This window comes from Alligator mississippiensis, chromosome 6 (assembly GCF_030867095.1).
Source record: "Alligator mississippiensis isolate rAllMis1 chromosome 6, rAllMis1, whole genome shotgun sequence".
NCBI lineage: Eukaryota > Metazoa > Chordata > Crocodylia > Alligatoridae > Alligator > Alligator mississippiensis.
The window spans coordinates 97,234,919-97,260,996 of NC_081829.1; the positions used below are offsets into that span (position 1 = coordinate 97,234,919).

At 45.9% G+C, this 26,078-nt stretch overlaps 1 protein-coding gene across 2 annotated transcripts in view; it reads right to left on the reverse strand.

The window, feature by feature from the left end:
* Positions 1-26,078, reverse strand: part of SORCS3 (sortilin related VPS10 domain containing receptor 3) — a 419,433-nt gene that overhangs the window by 114,712 nt on the left and 278,643 nt on the right. Inside the window, exon 6 of one of the 2 annotated variants that reach the window (XM_059730194.1) lies at positions 1,245-1,348. In XM_059730194.1, the coding sequence (XP_059586177.1) occupies positions 1,245-1,348 (104 nt within the window). The remainder of the gene's footprint in view (positions 1-1,244; positions 1,349-26,078) is intronic. The other variant, XM_059730195.1, reaches the window with a different exon arrangement.

A 26,078-nucleotide genomic window follows, 5' to 3' on the forward strand; every position in this document is an offset into this window, starting at 1 on the left:
ATGCAGCTTTGCAGACTTTCAGTCATTGGCAGCCCCTCGGTCCATGGCAGCAGAAGAGGTGCATTACACAGAGCCCTTCCTAGTCCAAAGATGGAGCCTTCATTGCATCATTATTTATCCGGAGAGAATCATCCTGCCGTCCTCTCGCATTGGCAGAGCAGGCGGTGCTAAAAAGAGGTTTTGCAATAAATGCTGCCTTATGGATAGACAGACAATCGGGGAATTCAAACAGAATGAGCCCCAGGCAATAGCAGATTCAAGTGTAATGGGATCTACATCCAAAAGATGCCTCTTCCCCCTTAAAAATAATAAAGTCCGCTACCTCCCCACCCCACCCCACCCCCTCAGGGGATGAATTCTCCACCTGCCACTTCACCATAACGGCATTCTGCTTTCCTACGTTTCTCCTCTATTTCCAAAAGGGCATGGACTTCTACTGCTGGGCAGGATGGCAGTGAGCTATTAAATACCTGCGATGCTGCACCCTAGCGGTAGGTGCATTTCTGTGTTGTGCCTCCTGTATAAAACTTTTGTGAAGTCTCGAGGAGAGAAGAACGGTACAAAAAAAATTGGGGAAAAAAAAAGGAAGAGTGAAACTTGTTTCTAATGCATCCTATCCAGTTGGTTAGAAATTAATTACTTATGAATCCATTCTGCTCCGGAGACGGCCAGCTGCATTTCAGTCACAAGTTAAGTGCTTTTCTGGGTGCCAGCGCGATGCTTGCAGAGCCGGGGAAGGAAGCACCCTCTCGGAGCATAAGGGGTAAGTCTACTGAGCTGGGGAGAAGGGCAGGAGGGCGTACAAATATATGGAGCTCCATTCCCCATGTGCAAAAGGAGTGGGGTGATTGTAAGCCATTTGCAATAGGCTTTCCATTTCCAGAAGGCTTTTCTGGCACATACTGGCTAGTTTGTGCCAATCTGATGGTGTCGATTAAACTTACATCCTGAGAGTGGTAAGCTTGACCCTATATTATTCACCCAACGCATGTGATATTGAACTAACTCAATAGAGACCTGAAACAGATTGCTTTCCCCCCAGTAGATTTATCCTGATCTCAGCTCTTCCCAATTTGTTCACAGAACCCAGCCCTGCCACTGGTCCCCCCCGACCCCCATGGGTCTAACAGATGAGGATGCGTTGAAAATAGAGGCCATCGACCCACATCTTCCCAATCAATTAAAATGCAAATTGGGAGGAAAAAATGAGGCATGCAAAATTCAGTTCCCACTTCACCGCTCACTCAGGGCCGATCTTATTAGCGCTGGGCTCAGGCACTCACGTCCATCAGCTGTCCGGGCTTCCATGTGCACCAGGTCAGGCTCCTTATCCAAACCCGCTACGGACCTGGGGAAGAGGAGAGAGAAGGGAACTGGTGAGATACAAGGCTGTGAGCAGGGAGAGCTGGACATGGATGTTTCCACTGCTCTGCTTTGAGAGACCACTTTGGAATACGAGTGGATTTAATATACGAAGACGTCAGGCAAACACTGAGCACAACTCCACACAGTCTACACCTATTTCTCCACTGCAGTTAGCTGGAGTCAGGGGTACCCAGGGTAGCCTGGACCAGGGCCGAGTATTTCCACAACAAAACCCTGTGTCCTCCCACACTTCTATTTTTGCACTTGCCCATGGGCATCCAAAGGGATTTTACTTATTCTTCAATACCTTCCCAAGCATTTGTGTTGGAACTTGCCTCAGGGGAAGCTGTAGCAAGGGCACTGAAGGACTATCAGCATTACAACGATCTTGCCTGCATCTCCACTGCAAAGGGAGCTCCTCCCAGCTGTGGTGGGGATTGAACTCCTCTCCCCAGCTGTGCAAGGAAGCCTGGGCTCTAAGCACAAACACACATGTGCTTATGGCAGTCAGGGCAAAAGTGCATGTAAAATCACAGTACAGCAAACAGAGACGCCACAGTGAGGGTGTGAGCTGGTCCCCAAAGAGCTGAGCTGTCCTCCCACATGTTAAAAAACTGTCCAAGAGATTGCATGCCTTATCATTTCCTTGACTTCCTTTGAAGCATAAGAACTGCCAGACACCAGACTACCGGACGTGAAGTCTGATCATTCATTTCACGCAGGGTTGGGACCAAACTGAAACACAAGAGATGAGTCCTCCTATCATCCTAGGTGTCTGAAAGGCCAGTGTTCAGGGGCTAAGCCTCTGATGCAGAAGGGACCAGTATGATCATAGCATCTGATGAAGTAGCCTGTAGTCCTGAAAGCTCATGCCTGTTTGAATGAGTTAGTCTCTAAGGTGCTGCTCTGCTCCACCTACTGCCTTTTACATAACCATTGATCTGACTGGCTGCAGGAATCATTGGCTGAACCCATCGAACACCTTGCAGCTGAAGTATAGTACATAAATACACTGGGACAGTCAAAGATGCCCTACAGTGTCCAGCCCATGAAACCTACCTACCTACCTGGATACACCCCAATGTGTTTCTAGCCCATTACCTCACTATAATTATCTGACATTGCTCTGTCCGGCAGAGGTGGGAGAACCCAGGACCCCATTTATGGAGGAGATGGGCTGCAAGAAAATTGCCAGATTTTCTATGAAAAGATGGGCTGGACAAGCTGAATTTAAACACTGTCTGAAGTTGTCCAGATCAGCGCTTGATGTAGTGTGGTGCCCAACAATTACTCTTCACCCAGCAATTACTGAGGCTCCCCAGATTGAACATATTGTTCTTTACTGATGGTCAATATTGTATTGCATGATTTGTTTGCCAGCTTGCAACTGGCACCCGGGGTACCAGCACAAAGACTCTTCCCCAACCAGCTCCTGTACCCAGCTCCGGGGCCAACTATGGTCATAGTCCTTGCAGTCTGTCTTCAGAGGGAAGAGTCAGCTTTCTACCTGAGCCAACTGGAGACAAGAGCATTTAGAAAGACATCCTACCTGACCTCAGCAGACTTCTTAAGGCACACCTCAGTCCAACAGCCCCAGCAACCTGGACTTAATTCATTAAATCGAGTTCAACTCTGAACCAAATCATAATGAAGTCCACAGACTTCATAGTGAAGTCTATGGACCAAATCATAATGAAGCCCAGAGACTTTACGTACATTGACCATAGGGTCTTTGAATGAGATTCTATAGTAACAGCCAAATGTGTATGTGAGGTCTCTACTGAAGGGGAAAACCACATTCTCTCTTCTGGCTTTTCCAATTAAACAACAGCCCAAAAGACAAGGTCACGTTCTAGTTCCTGCTGTCACACCGATGACGGCTTACTTGCATCTTAGGGGTGCTATGGAAGCAGATCAGTGCTGCTACTGAGTGAAGTGCATACTCTAGGCACTATAATTACTATTAAGTACTCTGTTTGCCAAAAGCGTGTGCACCCAGCCGCTGTGACACATGCCTTTGATTCTGTCCCTGCTCGTGGAAGTGCCACCATCTTGGCTGATGCTAGGTATTGAACTAGGAATCTCTGGTTGGTTGAAGGAAGGCATCAGTCATTACAGTTTCAGCTAAATAGCTAATCACTGTAGCTCTAAGAGACTCACAAAGGGGAGTACATCGGTCTACTAATGTTACCCATTGATCAGTCAACAATAATGCTGATTGTGAGTGGCCTAGCAAAGTAAGCACTACACTAAGACTCAGGAGACTTGGGTTAGAGTCTCAGCTTTCAATTCACTCTAAAGAGTGGGTCAACAGAGAAAGATGAAGCACTGGGACAGATTCCCTAGATAGGCTGTGGAGTCTCCATCACTGGAAGTGTCTAAGAGCAGGTTAGACTAATGCTTGTCCAAGATGGTTCAAACAGGGACAATCCCATCTTGAACGTGAGGTTCAGGTAGATGGCCTCCCAAAGGCTCTTCCAGCCCTGCGATTCTGCCAGCTCCACAGCTGATATAATACACTTGCCTGACCCTGGATGGGGCACTTCCCCACTCTGTGCCTCAGTTTCCTCATCTACACAATGAAAACAATACCAATGGTCTCCATTGTAAATGCTCTAAGAATCAGTAATGAAAAGAAGTAGGTATTATTATTTGCTTCCTTCAAAAAAATATGAGCAGGTAATAACCTACAAACCACAACCAAAGTTTGGAGTATTTTATACTCACTACCCTGACTACTCTTAATTAAAAACCTAAGCGCTTAAAGGCAAGATGTGCATGAACATTGCTATTTTATATCCTGAAAACATGTTGCAAGGCAGATTACAAAGATAGCCTTCCTTCTGGCACAGGGAAAGTCAAGCCTGGAACAGAATTATTATTATTAGTGTTCTAGCTGATAAGAATCGCTAGTAGATGAACATTTAGTCCTAGCAGTGGCTGGCAGGGAGAAAAAAAAATCCATAGATGTCCATGTGATTTATGGAGCAGCTTCTTCAGAGTTAACCAAGGGGTTAGATTAAAAAGAGAGGACGGCAAAAATCAGTTTCTAATTTGGTGCAAGCTGAATTTGATACAGTAGATTGTAAATAATAGATTCCCTCTGAGCCAACCAGAGCTCACGATTCCCTAATGTTCTAAACCACTTATCACAATCCCGTGCCGCACCAATCCCCGCGGCATCAACAGTTAGGAGATTCAAAAAAACATTTAAAAAATAAAAGCAAACAACATGTGGCTATGAAAGCACATTTGTGTAGATCTCATAAAAAAGTAAAGCATTTGAGCTGGATATGAAACAACCAAATAACCCAAATGATCTCAAGCTTGGACTAATGATAGTCCAAGATACAGAAGCAACGATGACAGCGCTGAGTTGCAATCACTGAAACCTTCATTGTTCATCAACAAGAACATCGAGGTCTGTTCCCAGAATAAAAAAATAGCATGGGTTTGATTTCCATCCAGCTGATTTCGTCTCACTTGGATGGAAGCCAAACCCATACTATTTTTTGACTTGTTCTTCAACCGCTGGATCCAATTTCAGTGAGATGACTGGAAGAGGAAGGTATGGCTCATGGTAAGCATGGATATTTCATAGATTTCATGGACATCTGGGCTGGAAGGGACCTCGGAAGATCTTCAAGTCCAGCCCTCTGCCTCAGAGGCAGGAAGTCAGAAGGGGTCATAGGATCCCAGCAAGATAAACATCCAAATGTTTCTTGGATCCAAATGGTTATTAGACTAGCCTTATGCAATCATGTGGTTCATTGGATCCAAATGTTTATTAAACTAGCCTTATGCAATCATGTGGTTCGGCACAGTAGCCCAATCATTGAGCAGAAGGGCAGATACGTTTGTATGTGACTCGTCAATATTTTTTGGACATTTCAATTAAAAGTACACCCAAGGAGTGAGTGGCAAAAATGCAGGGCCCTTTCCAACCAACTGATAGCTCATGTGACGTTTTTCAGAACCCCAAGTAACACACTTCCCCTTCTAACCAACAGGTTCCTTCAATTTTCAGGAATTGAAACCTTCTGCCTGGGAGATGCAGGGAATCCTCACCTGCTCCTTCTCCTACAAGGCTCCTTCCCTCCTTCTTCGCTAACTCCTTCACCCAGGAGGCCACGTTTTCCTGACCTTCTGCCCTGAAGCCACACACAACCCTCCCATCAATCTCAAGCTGTCCTTTATAACTCCCAACCGGCCTGGTTCTCAATCACCTGCTGTCATCATAGGACTCCCTGGATTCATGCCTATCACTTGGGGAGATATACTAGGTGCACCAGAGCCCTCACCCTCTTAACGGGTCAGCTCTCCTTGTGACAACGATCCCTGTACCAAAAACATATGAATAATAATATTGTAGGTTTGCCAGAATTGTACTAGTTTCAAAAGACAAATCTGGCATACATAATAACATCTAATACTTTCCAAAAAAATATGATTTCCATTGATCATCTGAAGATACCCAAGTCAAGTGGATGGGAAACTTCACTAATAATGAGTAAGGAATTTACAATCTTTTCTCCAATGCATGATGAAGGCTTTTTGTGCCCAAAAGATTGCAATTAAAGACTTTTTTGGCAAAAAACCTTATTCGTCTAATAAAAGATATCATCTCTACTATGAGTCCTGATTGCATTTTCCTTTAGACCTATACGGCTACAACCTGGATACCTGACTAATAATGAGTATCACTCAAGCATAGGAAAAAGTGAGTCTTTTAAAACAATTCAATTTCCCGTGAATTTTCTGTCCTGTTCCCTTCAACAGTTTTAATATGCCTGATGACCTTATTAATAATAAGATGACAAAAAAGGATGAGGGGCAACATCCCTATACTATTCTTCTGTTAGATTAGTGTTATATTTCAAACTAAAATGCTCACAAGGCAATATCACACAACCCTAAGATCGTGAGAGCCCACAGAGTGTCTCGAGGAGAGTAGTAGAGACTGAAAAGCAAGACATATCTCATTCTTATTCTCCTCAACACAAGCCCTCTTCTTGCCTTAAAACGCTTGATCCCAGCTGAAGTCTATGAAGATCCTCAGTCACTGCCTTTTCATTACTTTCCTTATATATCTTCCCAACAGCTGGAACAGCTTTGCCATGTTAGCAACACATGAGTGCTAGTCTCACAACTAAATGGTCTTCACACATTTTGTTCACAAAAACTTCGGTCGAAGGATGTTGGGTATCCCAGCTTGTAGCTACATTGGTCTAGACCAGGGGTGGGCAAAATGCAGCCCGCAGGCTGGATGCAGCCCACCAGGCCATTCTATCCGGCCCGTGGGACCACTAAAAAATTTAGAAAATTAATATTTATCTGCCCCTGGCTGCCTGTCATGCAGCCCTCAACAGCTTCCCAAAACTCAGTAAGCGGCCCTCCACCCAAAATAATTGCCTGTCCCTGGTCTAGAGGCAAAAGGAATCAGAACTTGTGGTACAGGTGACATCTTTTATTAAACCAACTAGGATTTTTACAAATTTTCCAAAAACAGGAATTTTTTTTTTTTGCAAAAATCTAGCTGGTCTAATAAAAGATATCAGCTCTACCATGAGTTCTCATTCCTTCCATCTAAGGATGTAACGAATAAGTAACAAATCCCCATGGTTCCTTGAGTTTGAGCTTTGCCACCATGGCTGCAGACCACCTCAGAGACAGATCCTCCGGCTCCAAAAATATTGGCACCACTACCACTGGGATTCGCCATTGTGAGAGCACTATAGTGCCTTGGACGCACATCATTGAGCAGTTCTAATGCCATCCAGATTCATTAGAATCCATTAAAATATTTATTTTTCCCCCTTTTTTTTTTTTTGGCAAACCAGCACAAAAACAGGGTCCGCCTCCCATCTGCCTGGCCTTTCCGGTCAGGAGCATTCTTGCCAGGTCTAGCATGGGCAGCAGCATAGCACCACAGGCACCTGCTTGTTCCCAACTTCTTCTCTTACTCTTCCCTTCTTTTCTCTCTAACAGATTGCATGGGAGCCAGGCAGAGCTCCCTGCCCCATGAACTGTCTTCTTGGCTTTACGCAACCTTGCAGGTACACAACCAAAGCCGCTGCCTCCTACCTCCGTGGCTGTACCGGACCAGACACAAAGCACAGGGCAGGGGTCTCAGTGCTCTTCAGCTGACAGCGCTCGGCCTTTCAGGTGCATACAAAGAGGAGGAAAGATTTAATAAAACTCAAAAGCATAAGCTTGACTAGGGCATATAATACCATACCTCACCCTTCTCTATTCTTTGCAAGTGCCGTGCTGCTTTACGCCTCCTGCACCTATGAGCATTGAGGCAGCAGGCAGAAACCTAAAGTGCGTACAATGGTAATCCCGAGGGGGACCTTACACAACAGCTAGACCCCCTCCTACCTCCCTGCTCTGTTCATTTATCTCAACTCAGAAGAGAAAGAGCTGAGAGAAGAAGGTGCAGCCAGAAGTGACGGTATAAAGGTCACTTTTTTGCTGACACGTCCCCTGGCTCCTGCTGATACAGCCTTCCCAAGTGGGAGCCTTGAGCTACTGTTGCAACTGGCTCAGGATTATTAGCCAATTAATAACTCAAACTGGCTCCAAATCCCATTAGAAAGGACGCTACTGTTGCTTTGTTCTTCTTCTTTTCTTTGTACCTTGATAGCGTTTGGCTTTCCAGAGCCTTTCTTCCCTTGCAATTTCTTCTCCAGATTGAATTAAGTGTTTTCAAAGGTTGAAGGACTGATAGTACCAGGAGCCACATCCCTATCTGTATCCGCAGGCAAAAGCAGTGTGCTTGGATGCACATCGACTCGGCTATTTTGCTAACGTTTCAACCTTGAGCTGAAGGAACACCAGGTTGTGGGGAGGGAGAGAAGGGAAGGACAGCAAAGATGAGTATCTGAGCTCCATACTTTCTGCACCCAGGAAGATTTTAAAGAAACTGTACCTAGTGACTCCACTGTGTAACTCAGACCCAACTGGGGGAAATGGTATCATTTAAAATTGACAGAGATATGCTTTTAAAATTAAACATGCGATATACTCTACAAACTGTAATATTTAAAAATGGATTTCTACATACAGACACACACATCTATATGTATATACATATATATATTCTACATACACATACATATGCATATATACACGGATGTAGTAAGCAACAAGTTGATGCTTCTGGATCATGGTGTATGCATAAGATGTCATGAGGAATTTGAACAAATGTCAAGGCAGGCTGCCCAGACCTCCCTTTAGACCAGTGTCTTCCTCTTCACTCTCTAGCACCCTCCTAGAGATGCACTGTGGGCTCTCGCAATCTTAGGGCTGTGCAACATTGCCTTGTGACCATTTTAATTTGAAATACAGCACTAATCTAGCAGAAGAATAATATGGGAATATTGCTCCTTGTCCTTTATTTGTTGTTATATTGTTAATATGATCGTGTTCCTCCAGGCCTTTAGACCATCAACACAGAAATTCAAAGGCCAGACTGAGGCTAGATACTTGGTGCCTCGATGACTGTAGTTATATGCACGTCTGGGACTTAAACCCAGGGCTCCCACATGGTAGACAAGGATTATACCACTAAATTGCGGCAGCAGGTATACATGTATGTATGTATGTGCATACGTGTATGTAAGTGTATACGTTCCATGTATTTCCCATTCTGACTGATGTGGCAGGTTCACTGGGTACATGTTTGCTTAAAATACATATTTTAACAACCTAAGACCCACAGGCAGAATAGGGCCCACAAAGACGTTTTATCTAGCACGCGAAGCCAGAAGGGCAGCAGCAATTGGTGGCGGGGGGAATCGGCAGCTCTCAGCAGCAGTGGGAACCGGTGGCAACCGCCAAGGAGGAAAGTGGTTGCCAAAAAAAATGTTAGCACAGAAAACGTTTCCCTAAGTGAAGCATGGCAGGGAAGGAAGGGGCAGCTCAAAAGTGAGCCAGGCAGATAAATGGGGGGAGAGAGAGGTGGTGTAATGACTCCCCTCCCCACCCCTGAATTCATGAGGAGGTCGGAGACGGGCACAAACTGCACTACTTTTGCTGAGCAGGGTTTTTTGGGAACAGTCTCTGGGAGTCTGCTCGGTCTCCAGCTGTCCTTGGAAATTTCAGTCTAATGAACCTCAGTGAAATCCACTGGGCATCTGCGACAAATGATTTGCATCTGCATCAACACCGTGCATCAAGCCTGTGTTGCAAGGCCAAACATCCAAATCATCCTAGAACAGGGACCAAGCAACCAGCCTCAGCAACCCACCAACTGAAGGCTTGGTCTTCACTGCAAAGTTTTGACTGAGAGCAATTCTGTTTTCCAGATGACAAAAAAACCCCACTATATATCCAGGGGAGAGATGAGCGGGTGTCTACCACCATAGCTCTACTAGCAAAGCTCTGGCAGCTGCAGCTTCATAGCATAGACAAGTCCTAAGACTTTTTTTGCCAGCTGTCTGCCTGGTTTATGAACTACTGTGACTGCTGCGTGCAGTCCTACCCAGGAAGCACTAAAGCATATAAAAGGCAACGAGACTTCAAGAATATGCAGGCTCAGAAATTCAGCTGTTGCAGGCTGAGATGTCAGAGTGAAGGAGATCATCACTGCTCACATAAAGAGACAGAGGAAATGGATGCAGACTACTTAAGAAGGTTGTTTTGCTGTAGACTAAGACGGGAAGAAAATGGAAAAGAACAAGGCAAATTTTATAGTCAATAATATGCAAAGGGAGGGGGAAAAAATACACAACCCGCTGCCGTAGGCAATCGCAACTAAATTAGTGGATGTTGCTAATTAGTCTGCTGAAATTTTAATTATATCTTCCCCTAGAGGTAAACAAACACTGAGGTATATATCCTGATGGTATAAGACATGCGGCATGTGTGTCTAATCCAACCAAGATAGCAAGCAGGCATGTGGACGCAGCCAGATGTGGGCATGGGAGCTCAGCATGCTAATCCAAACCTGTCTTGCTATATTAAGCTATACACAATATAATTCAGCCCAGTTGCCTGAATCACACGGCCATTCCCAACATGCCCCAGGCCTCTTTCTCTAACACTCAAAACCTTGCGTTGCTATTCATGCCTGTGCACAACGGTTGTACCATGGCACCACTGCGCGTTGGTCATTGTGCCAGAATGTGATATTTTTCTGTAATCTTTCTGGGCATATACCTCAGTTTCTCAGCCTTGCTTGTATGCTGTTATACAGGACTGAATGGCTGGACTAGAAGCTGGTAAGATGTTGGTTTCCCCCATAGAGACATGTGGGCTTGCTAGAGAACAGGCCATTAGGAGCTGAAATAGGCCCATTCATACATGCAAGGAGTCCCCCGGGGGAATACAATGGAAGCTCTGATGACTGGAGCGTTACTTGAAACTACTGGCACCTAGGAGCATGGATCAAACAGATGCAGTGGACATAAACTATTTTTAAAATGCACAGCAAGAGATGTGGGTCAGAGACAGCACAGCTTCCAGAGCTACTTCACGCTGGTCATCCTTGCTGACGCTTTACATTTAACCACTCTGAACCAGGACGTGCTCTCATATTCACTTTTGGCTGCATATCTTCTGTTGAGCATGAAGTCCCTAGTAGGAGCTGAGCCAGTTGGAGGTCAGGGATTAGGCCACCCAACAATAGGCATGTGAGCAAAGCAAAGCATGCCTCTCGGAGCCCATAGTGACAAGGGGGTTCTCCATCACTAGAAGCTACAACCTGGGGACAGGGTCAAGGAAATCCAGATAAGACCATGTAAACACAGAGTCCCAAGCAAGAACACCTATGGCATCCATAGCCATAGTATGTTTTGCCATATCTTATAACAGATATCATGCTTTCAGATGCTGCAAGGCCATGGCAAACCAGACCCACTGAATGCACACTTGAGCTACAATAGGATCCGTCATATAGAACATGAATTTTTTTCTCTTGAAGACTGAATACCCAGAGACCTCGCCTAACAGTGTTAGACTGTGGTACAGTCTTTCCACGGATGGGGGACTGCCCCACGGATTGGGGGCTTAGCACGCTTAAACTTAGGGTTGAACAAAAGCAGAAGTGAGGATGCTACAAGGATCTATCTTGCGTTGGTCTGCAGGGAGTGGATTTTTAGGTCTTTCCCAGCTCTAATTTTCTATGATTCTATAATTATGGGTAGGAGCAATTGCAAAGAGGGTTAATCGATACAATGAAGCAGAAAGCTGCCAAGTGTCTGCACTCAGCTAATTTCTTTACTTCTGCATAGAGGCAACACATATCTGCTTGGTAAAAGGAGCCAGGGAAACTTTGGTGGGTAGAATATGGGTGCGTCTACACGAGATGCTAAATGCACAATAGACTAATGCACATTAGTGTGCCACTGCAAATGCTGTGCTAATGCACTAATGTGCAGTAGAATTAGTCTACTACACATTAACGCCACAAAAAAAAACATGCACTGATGCTACTGCATGGTAGCACCAGTTACTGCACATTGGGTGCATCTAAATGTTTATTAATGCACCATAGATCCTGCGCATTTAGTTTACTACTTCCTTAACAAAGTACTAACTAAATGTGCGGTACTGAAAGTTACTGCTCAGTAGCACCGGAGCCTGGTTATTTAGTGATGCTTACTGCGCATTAGCCTAATAACACTGCGCACTTGGCTATTAGCATGGTTTTTGCCATGACACGCTACTGCGCAGTGTTATTCGGCTAATGCGCAATAAGCATTCTGTGTATACTCGCCCATTCAGTTAGTACCTGTTATTACAAGTACTAAGTTTAATGTGCAGTAACCACAGTGCATGAATGAACATGCAGATGCACCCCATGAGACTCTTAATCCCAAATCTGTGGCTTCAGCAAGAAGTTTAGGCGTTTGGACTAAGTGGCTCTTGAAGTCCCTTCCAAACCTTTCCATCCAGTGACTTCACAAAAGTAATATTAACTGAGAACTAGATTCACCCAGGCAGCGGGCATATCTCCTTTGTAAACACTGCACACTCTGAGCGGGCAGCTCTTCTGCTAGGGTAGATCTGGAATCATGCTGTGTATGTATCTGCATTAAATAAGCAAACTTCTCACTCTTATTCAGCTAGCCAGTCCCAGATGATAAGCAGAGGTTGGTGGGGGTCACTTAAAAGCCAATGTGATTGGTGACTTCCACTATGACAGAGGTTCCCAGCCACCCAGGTCACAGCCCGGTACCAAGCCAGGAAGGGTTAGAATCACAGAATCATAGAAAGAAAGACCGGAAGGGATGTGCAAGATCATCAAGTCCGGTCCCCTGCCAGAGGCAGGTGGTAATTGGGCTCAAATGACCTGAATGAGGTATTTGTCCAGCTTCCTCTTAAAGACCACCAGAGATGGTGACTGCATCACCTCTGATGGAAGTGTGTTTCAGAGTCTAGTGAACCGTACAGAAAAGAAGATTTTCCTTATGTCCAGCCGAAACTTTTCCTCAGCTAGCTTTTGTTCATTGATCCAGGTCTTCCTGGGGGTAGGGAGGGGGCTTTTCTGAAAAGCTGTTCTCCTAGATCCTGGTGTTCTCCCTTGACATATTTGTAGGTGGCTATCAAGTCACCCCTCAGCCTTCTTTTGCTCAGGCTGAACAAACCCACATCCCAAAGTCTCTCCACATAGGGCCTGTCCCTCAGGCCCTTGATCATGCAGGTAGCCCTTCTCTGGACCCTTTCAAGCTTGTCCACATCCTTCTTGAAGTGTGGTGCCCAGAGTTGGACACAGTACTCCAGCTGTGGCCTCACCAATGCTGAATAGAGGGGGAAGAGCACCTCTGTGGATCTATTGGTGACACATCTGCTGATGCACGCCAGAGTTATATTTGCTCTGTTGGCAACTTTGTCACACTGATGCCTTATATTCATCTTCTGGTCAACTGACACCCCTAGGTCCCTTTCAGATGCAGTGCCAGCCAGTGGACCACTACCCATTGTATAGATATGGTAAGGGTTCTTCTTACTCAGATGAAGCTCCCAGTATTTGTCCCTGTTGAACCTCATATGGTTTTGTTCAGCCTATAGGACCAGCCTGCCATGGTCTTCCTGAATCCTTGTCCTGTCCTCTGATGTACCTGCTTGTGCCCACAGCTTGGTATCATCCACAAACTTAATCACTGCGCTTTCCGCTCCCTCCTCCAGGTCATCAATAAAGATGTTAAAGAGCACGGGCCTGAGCACTGACCTCTGGGGTACACCACTGGAGACGGCCTTCCAGGATGAGGTCATGCCATCCATTGCGACTCGTTGGGATCAGCCGCTGAGCCAGTTCCCAACCCACCTCACTGTAGCCTGCTCTAGGCCAGTACTCTCCAACTTAGCTGAGAGGACGTCATGAGAAACAGTATCAAAGGCCTTGCTGAAATCTAGGTAGATACCACCCACCTCCTGTCCCATGTCCAGGTGGTTAGTTACCTGGTCATAAAAGGACACCAAGTTAGTTAGGCATGACCTTCCCTCTACAAAGCCATGCTGGTTGCTTCTCAGTACCCCACTGGATGCAAGCTTGTGGCTAATGGCCTCCTTGACAATTTTTTCCAATATCTTCCCCAGGACTGAAGTCAGACTGACTTGTCTATAGTTGGCAGGGTCATCCCTTTTTCCTTTCTTAAAGATGAAAACTACGTTCACTTTTTTCCAGCTGTTAGGGGCAACTCCTTAGGGTTGGCTGCCAGTCCACAGTATGCCGGTCACTTCTGGTCCACAGTATGCCAATCCGCAGCTTGCCGTATTGCAATTTGCTGGTCCACAGTATAAAAAATGTTGGGAACCACTGCACTAGAGTGAGAAGCCTTTTTCTGTCAGCTCTTGGAAGCACCAGGATCCGGACGGGCTGGCAAGGAGGAGTGGCTGCTGAAACCTGCAGACACTGTTGCCTTGAAATATTCTGATGTCATCTTGTAGTTCATGGATACTGAGAGCGTCTACATGTGCACGGTTACTGCACAGTAACTGAAAGTTACTGCACATTATGGGTGCACGTCTACACATGTCCGCGTGTACTGCACAGTAACTATGGCGACATACACCAACTTGGGCGTAAATTTGCAACCTCCATGATGCATCAGTTACTGCACTTAGTTACTGCACAGTAAGGCACATGTAGACACCAAGGCACAGTAACACTGTGTGTGTGGACTGATTTGGGAGTAACTTTACTTCCAAGTCAGTCCACACACAGTGTTACTGCACTGTAATGCCTATACATGTAGACTCCAGTCTAAAAACCGCTTACTGCCCAGTAACTTACTGCGCAGTAAGTTACTGTGCAGTAAATGCATGTGTAGATACGTCCACTGTCTAACAGGGCACTTTACATCATGTGGTGGCTGGTTCAGAAAGCAAAGCCTACAAGAAGACCTTGTCCAGGCTGCTGAGAAAGGATCTGGTTGTGGTGAGAGCTCACCAGACTTTGCAGTAGTTGAAATATTTTTGTTGCAAATTCTTTCAGCCATAATTTTTCCTGAAAGAATGGAGAATTATTTTTTTAAATGTATTGTTGCCTTCAAGATTTTCATTATTTTTGACGCAACAAAAAAACCCACATTCTATTGATGCAATTTTTGAAAAATAAGCACATATCACTTTTAGTAAAATGTTTTCCCCTTCCTTTTTCTTGTCCTTTTTCTCTCCATCCAGCCTCCCTTTTGTGGAGAGAAAAAAAAGAGAGAAATAGAGAGAATACCCCCAAACCTCCTATGCCAAGAACATTTTTAGTGCTGAAAACTAAAATGAAACAAAAAAAAAAGCAACTCAAACTTTATGTTTTTAAGCAAAAATGTAAAAAATGCAACAGAAACCAAGGGGGGGGGGGGGTCAACATTTTTCATTAAAAAAAAATTTAAAAAGTCAACCAACCCTACTTTTCAGGCAACCACAGAGCCCTAGCTTTGGAATTTTTTTTTTTTGGTCCAACTCCCGGAGGACTGACATATTGAGTAAATTAGGCAGCCTCTGTACTTGGCCAGTTCTGCATTACAATGAGTGTAATACCTACTGCATTGTGATGAGGCTCAGTTAGCTACTGTTATGAGGCCTCATGTGAAAGGCCTTTGGAAAGGGAATCACTATGGCATTACTGCCCTGGATATTCGAGGGCCATAAACAACTCTTGTTTCAGAACAATTTAGACTAGCACAGCACATGCTCTGTGCTTTAAGTATATAACCGTTATTTCTTCCGCTCCGGCACTTTATTCAAGGACCTTGGTAAGCCTCTAGCTCCATTTCATGCAGAGGAATATTCAGAAGATTCATCAAATCCAAATGAGTTCCTGTTTGGTATAAAGTGTCTCCAATATGAGCTGCTCTATGCAAAATGGTGCACTCCAAATTTAAAAAAAAACCCGCTCATTTCCCTGTGTTTAATTCTCTCATTTGTATGAACATTTTCTGATTGCAAACATGACATGCCTGATAGGCTAAGGCTCAGTGATCCGGCTATTAACAGAGTCCGAGGCAAAGTAATGGGGCCTCTGAAAAGCTTCAGAGTGGGAGCATTGTTTAATAAATGAGTGCAGCAGAAAAGGCATAAAAATAAAGCTTAAATTGTCCAAAGAGGGGATGCCAGCACGGCACTTGGCACAGACAGGATGTATAGGACATGCTGATGAGCCCTGTATGCCTATGGGTGAAGCATTGTACATTGTATTAATTAAGGAAAGATGACTTCCCACTTCCCCCGTTGCCGAATATCACAAAGAATCAGCCTGGGACAACATCTAACATTCTGGAAATTAATTTGTACTTCAATTTATGCATTTCAGAGTGAGGTAAAGCAAAACCAGATTTATGACTCATCTCTTCCCCCCTCCGAGGGCTGCTTCTCTGGGCTTCTGACACCATCCAGAGGAGAGCAAATAGGTCGTTTCGTTCTTTGACTTTTAACTAGCAACTGAGAGAGAGAGAAAGGGATAGGGGGAGAACGAAGAACTACTTCAAGATAAACTGGGAAGAATCCAGGATTCACCAATGTGCCCTTCTTAAAATCTAGCTTACTCACTTGAGCATCTCCTTGCTTCCCTCCCCGCAAAAGCCCGCTCGGTTGGGTGGGATCTGGCAGCTTGTTCCAAGTTAGGTGTGAGATGCTCATTTATTCCGACAGCCGTAAGAGGAAATACAAAGAAGCAGGAAATGCAAAGGACTCTGGCAGTTGAGAAGAGTTTCACAGTCGCGGGTCTCTTCCAAGAAAAAGTAAGTCTGTGCGACAGTGATGAGCCAGAGAAAATATTAGATGTTAAATGAGCCATCAGAGCCTCCAGGAGGCAAAAAAACAGGGGACAATCAATCCAAGCAGGAAACTCAAAACCCTAAACCACTGGAAACAGAGATGGGGTGGAAATATGAATGGTTACGCTGGGACTCTTCCTGCGAGGGATGCTGATGAAGCCCAATCACCAAGTACAAGGCTCCGAGTTCTCAGCACGCTCCTCGATCTCCACGGCTGGTACTCCTAGAAGGCAAACGGCCCGGACCAACAGCAGAGAGATGTCACCTGCTACTTCCCCAGCACCTGACTCATTTCAGAGGCAGCATTTTTAGGTCTGTGAGCAAGCTCCATGCCTCCCCGAACTCTGTATGAAAGCAGGGAGGCACTGCAGTACAGCTGGGGGGGTGTAAGCAGAGGAACGACTGGCACGCAGGGTTGGGGAGGCTTCGGGAATCGAATGGACGACTGTCCAGTCCCTCTAGAAACTTGTGTAGCCTCCGTCACCGTAGTATCTGGACACGTATGCACCATGTGATATATTATCCCCATTTTATTATACACTGGTGGAACTGAAGGCAGATTAAATGATTTGCCCAAGGCCACGCATGGAGTCTGGCCTGTGTTGGGAACGTGACCCACATCTTGCTTGAGACCCAGTCAGTGCCACAGCTAATAAGGCATCCTTCCCACCCCGGCAGCTCACACTACAGCATGTAAGCTGGTGATCTGGGTGCTAGGTTAACATTGATCCTAACCCCTGAAGTTACAATCTACAAGGCAGCAAGTTTGATCCAAAATAGGCCTCTGTCCCCAAGTTAGAGAACGGCCCATTTCGTTGAGTTTCTTCAGGATCAAAACAGCACCGGGAAGGCAGGCAGCAAAAATGAAAAAAAAAATGGCTTGGAAATAACAGTTAATATCAAGTTTTCTCAGCCCTTATGCAGGCTTGGGATAGCTTTAAACCTGGCTTGGGGTGTAGGCATGGGTTATGTTTGATATGAGATGGTTTCCTCATCCTGAATCCCATGCAGCTCCAACTGGCCTCTGTTATGGACAGTTTAAAAGTTACGGTGCTTAAGGAAAAGGTGGCAAAAAAGTTTCCTGTCACTACAGGTCATCGTCCTGAAGAAAGAAGGGCTGAAGGACCAGGACAGAGCAGGGGGGGCAGAAGCTTTAGCTGCCTAGGGTGTGCGGAGAGAAAAGATCCTCCTATAGTTTTTAATCTGACTCTTTTTACCAGCACTAAAGAGACGCACCAGGATGGAGAGCAAAGGAAAAGCAGCTGGAGGCTGTTTTTAAGCAAAGTCCAAAGAGTAGAGTCAAAGCACAGTGCTTTTTAAAAAAGCAAGGATGAAGCTCAAGAGAGTAAACTAGATTTTAAGAAGGGCACATTGGTGAATCCTGGATTCTCATATTTTCCACGGAAGTGTCCTTCAGCCTAGAATTGAGTTTTCAACCGAATTAAATAAACTCGAGAAAAAAAGACTTCCTTTCCACAAAGAAAAACATTAGAAAACTAAAAACCAAGGAGCCTTTAAGATGACTGATTTTTTTTTTCTGCAGTTTTCAGATAAAAGTTTCGAGTGGGGTTGCTTTTTAAAAAAAATAAAATAAAAAGATGACATTTTCATCAGTGAGGAAAATACAATTTCCGGAGGCCTCTTTAAAGTCTATGCCCACATCATCTTTACCTGGCACAGAACATGCATGATGTCTGAGTCCGGGTTACACCTCTTCCAATTAATCTCTGAACACGGTCCAAGATACTTGTGGCACACGTCTGACTGTGTCTTTGTCCCCGCGGTTTATTAGAGCCCACTCATACGCCTGCTTCTGCGGCGTAATGACATTGCTATGATGACCTGCATCTGTTAGTCCAGTTAGTCTACATAAGGCACAGCAACGCGAGTCGCCGACTTCCCAACCTTGGTCCAAATCTGCAAGAACGACTGAAAGAAATTCATCTCACCTGCATTACCGAAAGAAATCTGCCGTTTAAGCAATAAGGTGCTTCTTGCTTGCGTTAAGTTCTCACTTAAGGACGGCAGGATTAAACTAAGCTCACTCTGCAGAGGAGGCTCGGGGGAATACCAGGGAATGAACGGATGAAGTTTCAATTTCTTCTCTTGCCGAGAATGAATTCTGCCTCATAGAGCTCCTGATGAATCATCATTTTAAGAGGGGTTGTTAATTTGCAACAGGCAGAAGGCATAAAGAGGGATCTCCTTATCTTTAATGGATGCTATTGAGCGACGCAAATGGCTCGCGTTTAAATGAGCGTGGAAACATCTTGTCTGCTTTGCCATGATAAGAGACTGTACTTACCATGCGCAGCATGGGCTCGGCTCAGCCCGTTGCATAAAAGCACCGTTTCACTTAATGACGGGCAAACTTTCCAAGGTTCGGGTGGTCAAAAAATAAGAATCAGAATCTATCTGATTGTCCTCGACAAAAAAAAAAACAACCCCACTTTGAAGAGCTCTGGCTCCTGATTTCAGCCTGAAATAGCCTTGGGAAGTAGACGTGGCCTGTACGAGGGATCTTTGCCTGATTCCTTGCATCGTCACCACACCAGAGCAAAATTTCAGCCCCGAATTTCAGCAAAAAAGCTTTCCAGAACACAGGCAAGGGGATGTGCTTGCAAATCTGAATGAAACGTCTGAGCTGCGAATCAGGAATAGGGAAGGGGTGAAATGAAGGTGTTTGCCCAGTTCCTTTAATAATCGGTTCGAGAAGTCCAAAAATAGGAGCTGGAGGACTCATGGTAGAGGCGATATCTTTTATTAGACTAACTAGATTTAAAAAAATGTTTTAAAAAGTCTTTAATTGTAAGCTTTCGGGCACAGACACCCTTCATCAGGTGGAAAAAATAAATAGGAGCGGAAATTTCGGGCTGATTTTCACAAGTGCACAGAAGTAGCCAAGCTCTGCTACCACTGAAATGAGTGGGAGTTTTAACATCAATTCACTGGGAACGAAGCTAAGCTGCGTGTACTAAGGAAAATCCCCTGGATAGGCCCCTAATCGGGTTGCATCCATTTTCCAAAGGGCCTCTGGCAGCTCCAGCCAAAGGTGGTTGGGGGTCGTGAGGTCCTTGCCATGGTGGAAACACCAGCCAACTTATCTGGGAGTCTAACTCAAGAGCATCGTTTCACTCTTGCATTTGCCTAAATCTAGGTGGTGAAACCCACCGCACGGACATATTTAAAAAAAAAAAAAGCAGCAGGGCCATAGCCCCTGCTTTGATCCTGAAATCCAGGATGTCCCGTGGCCTGCGTGTTTCTAGGCAGCGTCAGGCCCCCTGATTGGTATGCATGCTCTCGAGGGAAGCTAATGTGCCTCTTTGCTTGCGCACAGACGCACTTAATGAAGGCATCCAGCAAAATATTAAGACATGCTTAAAACACTTAGAAGAAAAACAGAGCAATTACAGGAGCATGGTGCAGAGTAAGGTTCAAAGCAAAGCTAAATGCATGCAGAAAGAGAAGCAGCCTAGATCAAGCCAGCCAGTGCAGGGTACAAAACCAGTAGCGACACGCACTCCAGCCGGCTGGCCTTTGGTTTGCTCTGTCAAGCTGTGGATGTTCCCCATCTGCCTAAAGGAGATGCATTATTGAATGTATTAATTATGGAGGGCTGGCTCTCAGTGCTTCCTACTACAAAATAACCCAGAGAATTACCCTGGGACTGCAACTGCCAGGCTGGAAATTAATTTGTGCTCAGGTGTGCGTGCACTGGGGAGAAACAGAGTGAAGGCAAATGAAGAAGGGCTGCAAGGTTCTGCCCAGCATCAGAGGGTGGTTCAGGCTTTAGCCACGAGCCTATAAACAGCAGGACTAACTCTCATGTCATAGAGTCTGCTCCTTTGACTCGTGATAGCTTGCAACACGTGCAAGCAGAAGGAAGCTCCTGGAGAAGAAATGGAGGTTCCCATTGCATGCAATGCAGGTAGGCATTGAAGCCACATTGCCCATGCGTCTCTAGCCATCAGAACGTGGGGAAGGAGCCGAGCTCTGGATCTGCAGAACAGATGCAGCACAGCTGGAGCGTAGGCTCAGTGCTGGCCAGGGCGGCCACTTCCAGGTTTAGCGATGAGTTCAGCCCTTGGCTTCCCTTCTACAGATACCAATAAGACAGTGAACAGCGAGCAGAGAGTCTACACCGAGCAACTCGTTTTGTGCGCAGCGCGAAAGCGCTACATTAGTGTCGTTCCCCTTCTCTCCAGCAAGGAGCCCATTTTGGGGTACAAGGTGTGAAGCCTGGGAATTCAGCGTGTGGAGGAGGTAGGGAAAAAGGGTTTTAAAGCCCACCAGACAGGAGGCCAGCAGGGCCTTCTCTCTGAGGCTGTCCCCATATCAATTTTCATCTACCGCCCCAAGCAGGACCTTCGGGATGGCGTAGGAATGGACTAGGGGGATGCTCATCCTGCTCGCACTGACCCTACAGAGGAAAAGTCCCACCTACAGCAGTCCTTTCCCAAGGGGGTATCTGCAAACAGCAAGAGCTCTGTGCTGCCTGAGCCATAGCAGGACAGAGCCTCCTCGTGCAGGTCCCTGGCCTCTCATACATCCAGTTAGGGTTGGACATGTGCAATTTGGCTAGCTGCATAAGGTGAAAATAATCCCCTGGAGACCTTTCCCAAGAAGATTCATTACAGCAAGTCATCCCCAGAGCCTTCTCCCCAGACTCTCTGTTCTCAGACAGATGGGCGTCAGTAGGGATCGATGGTCCGTGTCCTACCCGGGATTGCCAGCGGGGTGAAAGGGAACAGCGACTGGCCCCAGGAGCACCGAGGCCCTGAGAAGGCATCAAATGAGCACGACTTTCAGTAGCCGCAGACCTCAGCCACAGCAGAACTTGCGACATGAAGCGGAAGGCAGGACATTTAAAACCAACGGAAAGAAATATTTCACCTCCAGCCCAACATGCTGTCAGCCCGGGGCGTTCATTGCCATACCGTAGTAATGTCAAGAATTCAGAACTCGGCTATTTATATAGAAAAGAACATCCCAAGTTACATGAGTAAGGATTTAATAAAAGAGCAAGGGGTGTATTACACCTCACCCGCCAAGGCAAAAGAAACCCTTTAAAGGACGGGGTCAGAAAGAACCATCCCTTCTGGGGAAATCCTTCCAAAGTTGCACCTTTCTTGCATGTTCCTGCGAAGCAGCTAGTTCTGGCAGCTCGTAGAGACAGACATGGGATGAGATGGACCACAGGGCTGACAGCATATGGCTGTTCCCATGGTTCTTTTCCTAATTACATCTGATGGGTACCATGGAGGAAAGGCTTATGTACATGTATTTCCTCTAGACATCTTGTAGCGGTTAATAAAGCAGCTTTACAAAATGAGAAAGCTGCAATGCTCTTGACAACGTCGGGTCTAGGAGACTTGGTAAAAAAAAAAAAGTTCTGACTGTGATTTAAAATGCGATATTTACCCAAGGGAGAGGCATAATGCATTTAAGAAAAAAAGAACATCACATAAGTACACATTCAAGCAACAAAAACCCTGAAGTCCTTTTTTCAATGCATCAGCTGCTATTCAGAGCTCAAATTGATAGTGTTAGGGACTAATTCATATACCACATGCCTTTTATAAACTGAAGCAATTATTCAGCTGAGAAGGTAAAAACGCACCAAACAGTAGCAAATGCCTTTGTTTCTTTTACTCCCATATAAATTGAAAACCACTTTATTGTCCAACTAATAATGTTGTTGTTGGGGAGTTTTTTTTATTTCCAAAGAGGCAGCCCAGGTGAGGCCACGTTCCCGAAGAATCTGGAATAAACTGGGTAGGAAGCCCTGGAGAGTACTTGCAAACTGGGAAATGAAGCGTCGACCTAACCTTAACGGCAAGATAGCATACAAGGGGGGGCTTTGCAACAACCCAAGATGGGTTTGCAAAGACAGGCACCGATGTTGTTTCCTTTTCAATGAAGCTCCTAGTTTTCCTGGGTCATCTCCCTGCTCTCCTAAGAGTGCCGGCTATTCATCGTCACAGAAGCCACATGCCCAGCCAGTCTAGACCCTCCGTAAATAACATGCAAATCCCTGACTGGAGCGCCAACGCTTCACATCACCTGAGGATTTGTCCCCAACTTCTGCACATCCCACGAACTCTTAGAAAGCATCTCTACGTGGACGTCCACATAACGCAATGCAGCACAGCATAGGGACACCTGTGCTAGACCCAAATCAGCCATGGTCATCTACGTGGCATAATGCAGCGCTCCGTGGAGACGCTGGCTTGCATCTCAGAACCAGCCTAGTCATATTATATAGCACTCCACACCAGCTCATTAGCCCTGCTTCTAATTACCCCTGCCAGAGAACCACATTGACGTGGTTATGTTGCTAATACTGTATTTACTTGAATATAAGTCAACCTGAATATAAGAAATAGTTAGATTCTATATATGGAAAATGTATACTTTTGCTACAATGTTCCAGTATGGAAACTAAGTACTGGAGGGTTGCCTTGAATCCCGCCCCAACTGCTACAGCACAGAAAGAACTGGCTGTGGGGGTGAGGCCAGGTGGCCTCCTTGCCTTCTGCTCCACCTACTTCTTCCCCCGCAGCCTTCCTGCCCTGCACCCCCCCAAAGCCTCTGCCCCTCACCCCACTTCCTCCCCGCTTAGTCAATCAGCAGCACCAACACCGATGCACAGCCAGGCAAGGGCTGAGCTTCCTTGTGCTGTACTCCACAATGGAGCAATCTGAGCAGCAGAGCTGGAGAAGCTTTGGTAGCTGATTCAATGCAAGGGAGATTCAGCCCAATTCGGGAACTGAATCTCTGAATCAAAATCTAATCGGGAGACCGATTAAAAGTTCTGAATTGATTGGAAGCATCTGAAACGATTTGGAAAAACTTCAGAAAAGATTCAGCTCCTTTGGAGATTCATCCGTAGACTAAACAGGCAGCTGATACAGCTGCCTCCAGCTGGTAAGTGTATTGGGGTTGGGGAAGACGTGAGGGAAGGAGGCAGGGGGGTGCGGGATGCAGGTGTGGCAGTGCTGGGAGTGGGGGCTCTGCCCTGCTGCCACTTGCCCAGCCAGGGTGGCGGGGGGCGGGATGTGGGCACAGCTCACTCCAGGCAAAGGGGACAAGCAGCAGCAGGGCAGAGCCCTCGCTCCCAGCGCTGCTGCGCCCGCATCCCTGGCAAGTGGCAGCAGGGCAGAGCCCGCACTCCCAGCACTGATGCAGTCAGCTGGAGCCCGGCACTGCTCAGCCCCAGCTCCCAGACAGCTCGCAGCACCCTGCTGAGATGCGCTGCAGCTGCACCATGGGGCAGCTGCCAAGTGGGTGCCCAGTGGCAGTGGGGTGCAATCCCCACTGCCCCCCTACTGCCCCGCGCTATGCAGGGGCACTCTGCCACAAGCCCTCAGAGGCCCTGATCGCTGCTGCCAGAGCCGGTGAGCAGCATCTGACAGTAAGGGGTGGGGTGGAGGGTGAGGCAGAGACTAAGGAGTGGGGGTAGGGGCAGAGACTATGGGGAGCTGCGGGTGCAGGAAGGCTGCAGGAGGAAGAAGTGGGTAGGGCAGAGGACAAGGGAGCCGCCTGAATCTCACCCTCGCCCCCACCTTGTTTGCCCAGGAGTGCACACAGTGGCAGGACCCGCCCTTCCCCTGTCCCCACACAACCCAAAACTAGCCACTTGGAGCTCAGTCCCACACCCCACCCCGGCTGGTCAGCATCTGTTGGCACCCCTTTGCTTCCGGGGTGGTCACCCCACTTGCCCCCCCCCCCGCTACAGCACTGTTCACGTGAATACAGCATCAGCAAACATGCACATAAATGGATTGAGCAGCACATTTCTGTTTCTGTTTCAGGTTCAATTCTTTTTTTAAAATAAAATTGAGATAAAGTTCCAAATGAAATGTGAGTTTGAATGGAGAGTTCAAAGCATTTCACTTCGGAAACGGTTGAAACAGAATGTTTCAATTAATTTAGAATTGTTGAAGGGGTTTTTTGACAGGAGCAATTTGTTCAAGTTGACACACATTCGTGAGTTGTCCCTGTGGACTGGAATCTTCATTTTTTTAACCCAAAAAAAGTCTTTGGGCCCCCCAAAATTCTCCAGCTCTACACATAGGTTCGACACCCACCTTTGCCACCGAGTGACTGTAATTGTAAGCAAGTCAGTTTGGACCTGAGAACGGTTAAACACCCCACGCCAACTGAAACCAGTGTTAATGCATTCTGAAAATGAGGTCCTTCATCTGATAGTAGGCTTGTTTATATGTGGCCTTTTTAAGTGGGATTAACCCAAAATCACCATTTTTAAGGTGCATTAAGGGCACATGTCCACACATGTGTGCCCTTAAAAAGCCTTAAAAATTGCAATTTTAAGATAATCCTGCCTAAATTTGATATCTGCTTAAAGCAAGTACCAAATTTAAGCTGGCATAGCTAAATCGCATTTGCCCACATGTAGATGCTTAATGAGCATTAATGCAGCTACACATGGACTAATGCGATTTAGCTATGCCAGACTAAATTTAATGCGCATTAACACATCTACTGGTAGATGTGAGCCTAAATTGCCTTAATGCGCCTTAAACAAAGGCGTGCATAACTACATGTGCAGACATGTCTAGTGTCTCCATTTATGCACCCTTTAAATGGAGAAAAGGGTAATAAAGATCAGTTTGAGTATTACATTGAGGTTTAATCCATTCACGTGTCTTTGAAAAGAAACCTCTCAACAGATGCCAAGTCCTGTAAAAAAAATATTTTCCCTTCTCTGGACCCTAAACAATTATGCAAACTAAGACCAAACTTTTTGCCATTTTGGATGCTGGGAAATTTCAGCCTCAAGTTCAAAATTTAACCATGATTTCTAGTGGCTGGACACTGCACTTAAAATTAATGGCCACGTAATGCATTTGTGTGTGCACGACAGGTTTCCTCTACGTCTAATCCATGGAGGATATAAAAAGCTTGAAGCTCTCCTCAGCCCCTGAGCCTTAGCTCTGGAGATCTGGAGATCAATCTCCCTTGTACTGGCCAAGAGGTGGCCCACAGCCCCAGTCATTTGATGGACATACAGCTATATTATACATCATTCCTAAACTGGAATTACAACTTCCATCCTCTAACACCATGTACAGCCTTGTTTTAATTCTGGGGGGGAAAAAAAATTGAATGCGGGATTACTTAACAGTCAATTTGACATTTACAAAACTATGTTTTCTTAACGCTAGAACTGGCTGTAAAAACTCAAGTGATGTTTCCCTATCACTACGTAATGACACCATCTGGTAGCTCGTGATTAGTAGGTTTATCGTAGAGACGCAGTTTTTAAATAATTGCTTCATTGCTGGCTACTGTCTCTGGTAAGGCAAGTAGAGCTCATCAGGGAGATATGAGAGAGAGAGAGAGAGAGAGAGAGATGTATAGATAGATAGATACACACAGTGCATCTATATAGATAGAGACAGACATAGAGACAGAGATAGACAGAGATAGAGACAGAGAGAGAATCTAGTGACCATTGAGAACAGCTCACAA